At 46.6% G+C, this 10,513-nt stretch overlaps 1 protein-coding gene across 1 annotated transcript; it reads left to right on the top strand.

The window, feature by feature from the left end:
• The first annotated feature begins 3,461 nt into the window (after nucleotides 1-3,461).
• Nucleotides 3,462-9,375, top strand: LOC102236366 (serine/threonine-protein kinase Sgk1-like). Its single transcript, XM_005813764.3, has 13 exons — nucleotides 3,462-3,689; nucleotides 4,060-4,135; nucleotides 4,599-4,662; nucleotides 5,347-5,387; nucleotides 5,465-5,522; nucleotides 5,597-5,680; nucleotides 5,757-5,888; nucleotides 5,966-6,078; nucleotides 6,160-6,283; nucleotides 7,223-7,318; nucleotides 7,402-7,557; nucleotides 7,631-7,720; nucleotides 8,269-9,375. Exons 1-13 carry the CDS (start codon nucleotides 3,620-3,622, stop codon nucleotides 8,431-8,433), a joined length of 1,269 nt encoding a protein of 422 aa, XP_005813821.1. The 5' UTR covers nucleotides 3,462-3,619; the 3' UTR covers nucleotides 8,434-9,375.
• Nucleotides 9,376-10,513: the final 1,138 nt, after the last annotated feature.

The raw sequence follows: 10,513 nt of genomic DNA, 5'->3' as shown, positions 1-10,513 counted from the left end.
GCAGCAACTGCTAGAGGTTGCTGCTAGCAATTAGACGGTCAGCAGCCACTGCTAGCTTGTTTATGGGTGGACCAGAAACGAGCTAATACAAAGGTTCTGAACAAAACCTTTTCATGTGAAACATAAAAGAGATTAATTCTGCTAAAATCAGTAAATTAGTGGAAATTAATGTGTTAAAGTCTAATTAAATACTTTTCTGGTCAGAATAGTCAGAAAAGTTAAAGACTTGGACAGACAGACGGACGGTAAGAACAAACATCACAGACCTCTGATCCATATTCAGGGACCAGGCTGGGAGTTAAAACAGGAGAATAAAGTCAGAACAAAGTTTACCAGGAAAAAGTCTGAAAATACAAGAAGAAAAGAGAAAAAAGTTCTGTAGTTCTGGGATCAGCCCGTCTGGTTCTGGTTCTAAAACCCCTAATGGAGATAAAACTGAGCTGATCTTCCTTTTCCACCCGAGCCTGAAACTGATCTGGGTTTGTGGCCGTTTCCATGCCAACAGTGACTCAATGATGAGGATCCCACGGTTCTTAGAGGATCAGAACCTCTAAGAACCGACTTTCCAGTTTCTATTTCTGCAGCCGAGATTGAAAAGCTGCTGAGAGTCAGCAGAGCGCCAAGTCCCTCCGGCCCCTCCGGGCCCTCCGGTCCCCGGGGCCCCAGATCCTCTGTGACCGCTCCTGGCTGCTGGTTCTGATCCAAACACCAGAACCTCCAGAGCCTCTGTGGTTCATTCAGTTATTCCTTTAGGTGAGTAGTTGCCATGGAGACGCACGGCTCCATATTTAGCCTGCCGGCTGCTAATCCTGTTAAAGCAGCAGGAGGCTGTTCACAGAGTGACCCACTGTACAGACGGACTGATCCCAATCCCTGACCCCTGACCCCTGCTGGGCCGGCTGGAGGACATGTTGGATCCTCCTGCAGTCTGGGAGTTTATTAAAACTGTCTGACAGGAAAACCAAAACTATAAATTCAGATTAAAAACTGACTGAACTCATTTGGAGCAGGTAGGAAGCTAACAAAGGATGGAAGCAGCAAAATTTGAAATAATTTCCTTGAAGAAACTTCACAGTTTTTAGCTTTTCAGATAAGCAGTTAGCGCGCTAACAGAGCAAAGGCAACATGTAGCGGACGCTCCCACCCACTGCTGGCTCTGAGCTCTGTGCTTCCTGTTAGCAGCCTGTACTTCCTGTTAGCAGCCTGTGCTTCCTGTTAGCAGCCTGTGCTTCCTGTTAGCAGCCTGTGCTTCCTGTTAGCAGCCTGTGCTTCCTGTTTATCCCATGTGGAGCGTCAACATCTGATGACATCAGGCTCTGCGTCGCCTGGTTGATTCCCTCCAAACTAAAAGACAGAAACACAACTAACTCACTTTTTAAAAGTTTGCTTAAATTTTCATGACAGTAGGATGGAAACATCGCCAGTAACAGAAATAAATATTAAATCTAATTTTTTTAAAATCCCAAACAAGACTAACACAAGAAATAAAGTGGGAAGATTTAACAGTAAAGGTCTAAATAGAAACAAACTGAAGAGGCTCAGAGTGACGCCTGTTTGAGTTTAAGAATAAATATTAATATTTTATATTTTGTGATCATCAGGAAGAGAAACTTCTTGAGCTTCTCCTGAGGTTCCTCTGAAACGCTGCGCTCAGGTTCAAACGTCGAGCTAACGCAGCTAACGCAGCTAACGCAGCTAACGCAGCGAGGGCATCAGGAATCCTCCGAGGGATCAGCAACCAGATCAGCATGTTCAGAGCCTTGTTGCTACCAGCCAATCAGGAGCCTCCGCTGCCTCCCCCGGTGGATCCATCGTCATGGAGACCAACTCCATGGGGAGGAGCTGCAACCAGACACCTGCTGATCAGCTCCCCTGGTGGAGGGGAGGGGCGTGACAGGTGAGTCAGAGCTGAGAGGAAAGTTAGAAGTGTTCAGATAGAGCTGCAGCTACCATGCGGCGCATGCATCAGCTGGACGTTCTGCAGACGAGGATCAGATCCTCTGGATCCTCTGGATCCTCTGGACATGAAGAGCGGGAAGCGATCCTTCATCGGTACGATCTGCTTTCCTTCCACAGACGGTAGAAATTGCTGAGTCACCACAACGGTGTTTAGTCCAGAACCTCCAGAACCTGATCCAGAGGAGGAACTTTGCTCCGATCTTCCCGGCGTTCCTTTAGTTCCTTGCGGTTCTGCTCGGCTCCTCCACAGCATTTCGATCAGTCTGGACTTTGACTAGGCCATTGCAGAACCTTGACTCTCCTGTTGCAGATCTGCTGCTGGGTTTGGATCATGGTTCTGATGATGACCCGGTTTGGTTCACATTAGACTCTGGAACACTTCATGGTCCAATCAGAGACTGCAGGTCCAAACCGTCTGCTGGTTTATCTGGACCAGAACCAGAACAGTTCTGCAGTTTAATGCTGCAAACAGAACAAAACCTGAACAAACTGTGAACTCAGACAGTTTAGTTTTAATCTGTCGCTGGGAGAACCTCAGTCAGGTTCTGGTTCTGACCCGGTTTGACCGCAGAGCAGAACATGAATTATTCACTCTAACAGCAGGTGAGGTTGGAATCGGGCCTGAACAGAACCTGGGAGACGAGCCGGACTCATGCAATCAGAGCCGCAGTGAAAACAGAGCCGGCGCCGAGTCTGGGCTCAAGTATCGGACCGGTTGAACCGGTTCTGCTGATGGTTCTGGTTCTGGTTCCCCTGAAGGAGGTTGGCTGTTATAACCCAGAGTTTCCCTCTCAGCGGATCAGAACCTCTGACCCAGAAGAACATCTCAGACCAAAACAGAAACAGGAAGTAGAACCAGGGAAGGTTCCTGAAGGTTCTTTAAAGAACCGATGAACCTGTCCAACATGGAGACTGCTGCTGGTCTCCATGGCAACAATTTGTTACACAGTAAAAAAATTAACAGCGATAATTAGAGTAATTTAATCCGCCGAAGGAGAAAATGGTTCATATTTCCAGTTTCAGACTGAAACTGAAACGATATGAAATGAAACGTGATCAGTGACGTCATAATTAGATTTTGGGCTGCGAGGTTGGAGGAGGTTCTGCTGGCACAGGTTCCGAACTGAACTGGACCGGTTCCGGATGCTGCGGACTCAGTTATGTAACTGCTGGTTAGTGGAGCAGCTGGACTGCTGCGTGACGTCACAGCTCCGGCTTTACGTAACCGCTGGTCCATAAGCCGCTCTGGGTCAGAACCGTCGGAACATCTGGGCCTCTGGTTCCGGGGTCAAAGGTTGCAGATGTTGCAGCGCGTGATGGCGCAGCCTGAGGAAGAGGAGGAAGGACAGAAACTCTTCATCTTCCTCCTTTTCATCACCGTCATCCCTGCCGCTGCAGCGGAATCCCGTGACGTCACGGCCCAGTTGCTGTGGTTACCGGTGACGCAGCAGGGGGCGGGGTCTGCCGGCACCACGTGTCCCTTATAAAGCGGCGCGTCGGGCTCGCGCAGCAGCAGTCTCGCGCCGCTTCAGAGGAGATCCACTGGACCGTCGGAACCGAGTCGGAACCGAACCGAGGGAGGATTCTTGTTTATTTTCTGCGTTTGGAGATTCGGTTCTGATTCCCGTCCGAACTGGCTTCCCGCTGCGCAGCGCTCAACATGGCGGTGACCGAGGCGGGATGCGACCTGACCTACTGCAAGATGCGGGGGATCGTTGCGGTTCTGACCGGTGAGCCTCACAGCAACCCGCACTCTACCGGAGCCGGTACCGGTACCGGTACCAGGCCCGAACCCGGCGCCTTCACCACACACCAGCACTCTAACCCGAACTTTAGTCTGTTTTCACGGAAATGCGGTTTAAATTTAAATAGCGGAGCCAGTGCGCCTGCGCAGTAGGACTGTGTGACGGGCTGAATGGAAAAAGCCGCTGGGCTCTGCATGAATGGAAACCCGGCTGGTTGCGTAACTAATAAGCCGCAGCTTTGCACAAATCTTTAACAATCACGCAACAACTGACCGCAGAAGGAACGTTCAGATGTCCAGATCACAGTTCGGATCGTTCTTAATCAGACTGGTTCTTTTTTTCTCTCTCTCTGCAGCTTTTATCAAGGAGAGGAAAATGGGTCTGAACGATTTCATCCAGAAGCTGGCGGCGACCCCGCACATCTGCCAGCAGTGAGTATCTGAGGGGGCAAAGGCGGTACAACTGCCCCGGGTCAGGGGGTAAAACTGGTCCATAACTGCCCCGGGTCAGGGGGTAAAACTGGTCCATAACTGCCCCGGGTCAGGGGGTAAAACTGGTCCATAACTGCCCCGGGTCAGGGGGTAAAACTGGTCCATAACTGCCCCAGTACAGGCTTCCTGCCCCCGCTGCTAATCTGCCTCCAGGAAGCCAGAATAGTCTAATCCCTGATGTTCCTGGAGGTAAATCTGGTTGGGATTACTCCGTGACTCACTGCACCGCTGCTGCCGCCTGCGGGAGAAAGTCAGACATGCTGGGCGGCTCTAAGCCGATCCTCAGAGTCTGAGGGACAGTCAGAGGTCACCTGCTGACCCCTGACCTGCACCTCCTGTGGTCTGATCAGAAAGAACATTTTAATGTTTATTTTTTTAATGTTTCTCTGTTTTTGTGCTGCAGCTCTGAGGTGAACAACTTCCTGACGATCGATGAGAATCAGAACGAAGCTGAAGATGGAAGTCCAGTAAGTTCATCTCTTCACTTTCCACCTTTTATTTAAAATAAATCATAATCAATAATCTGGTTTCAGTCTGACATACTTATGCTATCTATAGTTTAAGTTTGATATGTTATCAAACTCCTGACCTTTTGGTGTTTTATTTCCTTCGAATCTTATTGTTAAAACTTGGACAAAGCTTAGAGTGTCTACAAAATATGTCAGTAACATATTTATACAATAAACAGAAAGAAGTAGAAAAACAGAACTAATCTGTTCATTGTTCCCAAATAAAGTGTGAAAAAAACTCTTTGAGGAAGAGTTCAGAAACTATAATAACTTTGAAAATATAGTTAAATATCAAGAGGGAATCTGAAACTAAAGTATTGATCTGGTATTAATATTCATATTTTAGATTGGTTGTATTTAGCAGATTTTGCTGTTAGACTACTGATTTTTTGATCTGCTGTAAAAACAATATTTTTTTTCCTCGTTTAAACTCTTCCAAAAAATCCACATCTAAAAATCCAATAACTATTGGACAGAATGAACAGAAACATTTTTATTCTCTGAAGAAGTGCTGCCACCTGCAGGTGGGAGTTGGCGTCATCAGACCTGATGGTTCTGATCCACTGGCAGTTCTGGATCAGTGTGAGCCGCTGAGACGATCTGCTGGTTCTGAGTTTCTGTTTTTTCCTGCTCGTCTTTCAGATGTACCTGAGTCCGCGCTCGTCGCTGGCCGAGGACACTCAGTGAGTTTCTGCTCATTTCCTGTTTTATGAACTGAAGTCGGCGATCAGACAGGAAGCTGATTTATTGTGTCTCTCAGGATCAAGCCGTGTGACTTCGACTACCTCAAGATCATTGGGAAAGGCAGCTTTGGGAAGGTGAGTGATCTCCGCTTTGCTCCTAGCATCGTTTTCGTTTATCCTCTGACTGTTCTGGACCCGGTTCTGCTCAGGTTCTGCTGGCCCGGCACAAGGAGACTACCAGGTACTACGCCGTCAAGGTTCTGCAGAAGAAGATCATCCTGAAGAAGAAGGAGGTGAGTCAGCGGCGGCAGCAGGTGAGCGGCTCCTGGTGGGACAGAGTGTAACGGTTTTGGTCCGGTTCTGATCCAGCAAAAGCACATCATGGCGGAGCGCAGCGTGTTGATGAAGAACGTCCAGCACCCCTTCCTGGTCGGGCTGCACTACAGCTTCCAGACCACCGACAAGCTCTACTTCGTCCTGGACTATGTCAACGGAGGAGAGGTCAGTGTGCAGCCGGTAGGGACCGGTTCTGTTCGGTTCGGTCCGGTCCGGATGTTGACTCCGTCTGTTCCCTGCAGCTCTTCTACCACCTGCAGAGGGAGCGGGTCTTCCTGGAGCCCAGGGCCCGGTTCTACGCGGCGGAGATCGCCAGCGCTCTGGGCTACCTTCACTCTCTGCACATCGTATACAGGTGAGGCTGATCCTGCAGCGCCCCCCGCTGGCCGCTGGGGGTCCTAGGTTTTAATGCCGCCTGCTGTCCGGTGTTCCTCAGGGACCTGAAGCCTGAGAACATCCTGCTGGACTCGCAGGGCCACATCGTCCTGACCGACTTCGGACTCTGCAAGGAAGGCCTGGAGCCCAACGGAACCACGTCCACCTTCTGCGGGACGCCGGAGGTAAACTCCAGAAAACATTTAAACTACAGTTATTACTTTTTAAATTACAGTTATTACGTCTGGATCCGGTTAAACTCAAAGTAATAACAGAATCCATCAACAGAAATATTCAAAAATGCTTTCAGAAAGAGAAGATATAAATTTTAAAAACCATAAAATAAGAACGACGTGTGGAGTGACTTTATGAAGCTGCATGGATAAAGAAATGAATAAATGTAAAATCATAAACGAGTCCAAAAAAAGCTTTTAGATGGTTATAAGGAAGATGGAATATACACATAAACCGTAAAATAATACAGAATATTCTTAGACTATTCAGATATATGTAGCATAAAATTATGTTTTCTAGTGATTGATAAAATACATTTTGACATAAGGGTATATTCAAGAATAAACCAGATTAAACAAGTGTAAACTTCTTCTCACTATTTGAATAAACCAGTAGCTGAAATGATTCTCATCTTACACATTGTTGTTGTTTTGGACACTGTAAAAACTCAAAATCTTACTCTGTAGTTTTGTTTAGTTTCTTGTGCAAAAATCTCATTTCACTTGAAATCAGACAAAACTAATAAGTTTGTTTTCAGTAAACAAACAGGAGCTTATTTTATGTAAATAAATCCTTAATAGTGATTTTTTTTTGCCATATAAATGACAGAATCCAACAGTGAAACTAATCATTTACAAAAAATCAATATTAAGGAATTATTTACATAAAGTTCTTATATCTTGGAGAAATGTTACTTGTCAGTTAGTTTTGTCTTATTTCAAGTTTACTGAGACATTTTCTCTATAAACTGGGCAAAAATAATTTGAAATAAGTGTTTTTGCAGTGTATGTCTTTATATGCAGGTGTATATATGTTTTTTAATTTGTTGGTAGTAAAGCGTCTGACGCTGCTGGAGGTTTGTGACTGTTTGTGACGGTTTGGTTTCCCAGTACCTGGCTCCAGAGGTTCTGCAGAAGCAGGCGTACGACCGGACCGTGGACTGGTGGTGTCTGGGCTCGGTTCTGTACGAGATGCTCTACGGACTCGTGAGTCTCACTCTGTCCCTCTTTTGCTGCTTTCTGCTCTTCTCTGTTGAACCGGCCGCTAACCGGCTAACCGTCTCCCTCAGCCGCCGTTCTACAGCCGCAACACGGCGGAGATGTACAACAACATCCTGCACAAGGCGCCGGTGCTGAAGCCCAATGTGTCCAACGCCGGCAGGGAGCTGCTGGAGGGGCTGCTGCAGAAGGAGCGCTGCAGCCGGCTGGGGGCCAACGACGACTTCGTAAGTCTGCCTGAACCGCCGCGGCGCCGTCCCGACAGGGACCGGACCTCATAGTGTTGGTGTTTCCCTGCAGCTGGAGCTCAAGTATCACTCCTTCTTCTCCCCCATCAACTGGGACGACCTGATGGCCAAGAAGGTGGCGCCTCCCTTCGTCCCCTCCGTGGTACGGTCACACCAACCGATGCTGGTTCTGATCCAGCCCAGAACCCGGATCAGAACCAGCAGCTAAATGTTGAGCAGTGAATGATTCAGTCTGTCTTTAAGTAGAAAGCCATAAAAAAGATCATAATTTAGTTTATTTAGTTTTAAGAGTGAAAAATAGAGGTCCATTTTGTAGTCATATTTTCATCATGTTTATAAATGTCAGTTTCAAACTAAATATTCATTTAGCAAGCTAAATGTTTATCTGAAATTAAATATGTAGCTCCAAACTAAATATTTAGACATTTAGTTTACATATTTAATCTGAAGCAAAAATATTTAGGTTAACTACAAGCTAAATACCAGCTAACTAAATATTTAACTTACTAACTAAACAATTTGCTTCAGATTATCATGTTTGGAGCTAAATATCTAGGATGTTAACTAATTAATTCATTTGAACCTGATATTTATACATGACATTAAAAAATAAACCATTATTTTTATGTTAGGCTAATAAATTTGAATTGCTAGCCCCGGTTCTGACGTCCGGTCCGCTCTGTTCTCCAGTCCGGTCCCACCGACCTGCGGCACTTCGACCCGGAGTTCACCCACCTGCCGGTGTCCGCCTCCCTCTGCAGCGACTCGGCCGCGGTGACCGGCAGCGTCCGGGAGGCGGCCGGAGCCTTCCCGGGCTTTTCCTACGGACCCCCGTCCGACCACGCCTTCATGTGACCGGACCGGTCCGGACACGAGCAGCTCTGGAGGGACTCGTGTTGCAGCGCCGACGGGCCGAACCGACCCGACAGGAGAGCATGTGCCAAATAGAGGCGTTTCCGGACCTGAGGCGTGTTTGGGCCGGTTCTGGAGCCGCTGGTGACGTGACAGGAAGTGCCTGACGTTGGGAATGAAGCTGTGTCGCCGTTTGGACCTCGGAAGAGACGCCTTCGTTACCGGACCCGTTCGGTTCTGCTCGTCCTATTCGTGTTTTCACGCAGAAGCTGAATTGCACTCGAGGAAACGAGGGTCAAAGAGAAGCCGAGCAGCTTCGGAACCGAAGGGTCCAAACGTCTCTGCTTCCGGTTCCGGGACCAAAGCGACACTTCCTTCGACCCGTTTGTCCTCGACCTGAGGAGGAAACCTGCAAACGACCTGCAGCTCTTCCACCTGTACATATCGGAGGATATTCCCAGCTAGTTCTGATGGACTCATGTCGGGTCAGAACCAGCGGTAACCCGGTACCGTTCGGTACTGTCCACCACCACCGTAGCGTCTGTGTTTATGCATCATGTAGAGCAGAACTGTGTTGTCTTGTGCCTGATCCATGTTGAAACATATCTCCGTCCCTCCAGAACCTTCTAGAACTTCAGTCTTAAAGAAGTGCTTTGTTTGGTTGGACAGGAACCGCAGGCCGGATCCGGCTCGGCCCGGTTCTGGAAAGTGCAATAAAAAGTTCCCATAGAATATCTCCTGATCTGGATGCGGAAGGTTGTTCCTGATTGGATTGGAGAGGAAATGTTCCCGGAATGGAAACGGTCCTGAAGTTCTTCCATATTTGGAAGTTTGTTTGTTTTTCTGTGTTTTTATTTTCATGTAAAGCAGAAAATTGGCTCCTTGAGGTGAAACTCTGAGCTGAGACCTGGATCAGAAATGCTAAATAAAACATTTCAAACTCAACCTGACTGTTTCCTTTAATCCCACAGAAAACACCGTTCCTGTCATCCCAGAGGGAATGAAAATAGTCGCACAGAAATTATTTTCCAACTTCACTAGATGCCGACGTTCATCAACAACTAAAAGCCAGAGGCATGCATAACAACCTGACTGCTGATAAAATGAAAGTGTTCAATCAATAGTTCAGTCATAGATGGAGTCATGTTCACGCTTCAGTTCAGAGGCGTTTCTTCCACCTGGCCGCCAGGGGGCTCCACAGCTGCATGTTCAGCCTCATCTCAGCAAAATTAAAATATCGAGTTATCTCATGTTTATTACATCTTTTAAATGCTTTAGAAATAGAGAATAGCTAAGCTACAAACATTAACTTGGGCTGTTTTAGTCATTATTTATATTTGTTGCTCCGCACCGTTTGTCACACGGAGTGACGTAGGCTGCCGACGGGAATGACGTCACACAAAAAGACGGTTAGTGTCCCAAAAAAACAAAAACAAGTGACGCATTTGTTGGTGATGTGGGCTGATGAGATGTGTTTCTGGGGTTATTAATAGATATTCTTCAGATTTATGGTTTCCGAAGCTAAAAAACCGTCAAATAAACGGAGCTGTAATTAAAAGAGTTTTATACCAAGTTTCTAGGAGTCATGACTGATTTCAGACTAACATAGAGGCAGTATGTTGTAAACACGGCAGTAAAACTTTCTAAAACAGTGCATATTTTACACATAAATACAGATTTGCTTACTTAAAATGCCCTATTTACAGTTTACAAAACTTCCATGTTTTGTGCTAAAGTGTGGGAATGTTGGAAAACTAGTTTCAAAACAAATTCATGTGTTTTTTCTAACAAACATGAGCCTTAAAAATAAGGCTACTGTTATCACATAAATCCATTATTTTTAAAATCCAAATACATGGAGTTTAAAGAAAGTTTTTCCACATAATTCAAATGTTTTATGCAAAATCAAAGACAGTGAAAAATGAACAGTGGTCAGTGGGTTCATGCTCATTTGGCTGACCTCTACGCTTCAACAACCCATAAACCTTTTCAAAACATCCATCCATCCATCCATTTTCTTCCGTTTTATCCGGGGTCGGGTTGCAGGGTAGCAGCTTCAGAAGGGAGGCCCAGTCTTCCCTCT

The sequence above is a fragment of the Xiphophorus maculatus genome, chromosome 13, assembly GCF_002775205.1.
Source record: "Xiphophorus maculatus strain JP 163 A chromosome 13, X_maculatus-5.0-male, whole genome shotgun sequence".
Taxonomy (NCBI): Eukaryota; Metazoa; Chordata; class Actinopteri; order Cyprinodontiformes; family Poeciliidae; genus Xiphophorus; species Xiphophorus maculatus.
Note: the sequence above shows the minus strand (reverse complement) of the source record. Positions and strands in the feature narration are given on the sequence as shown.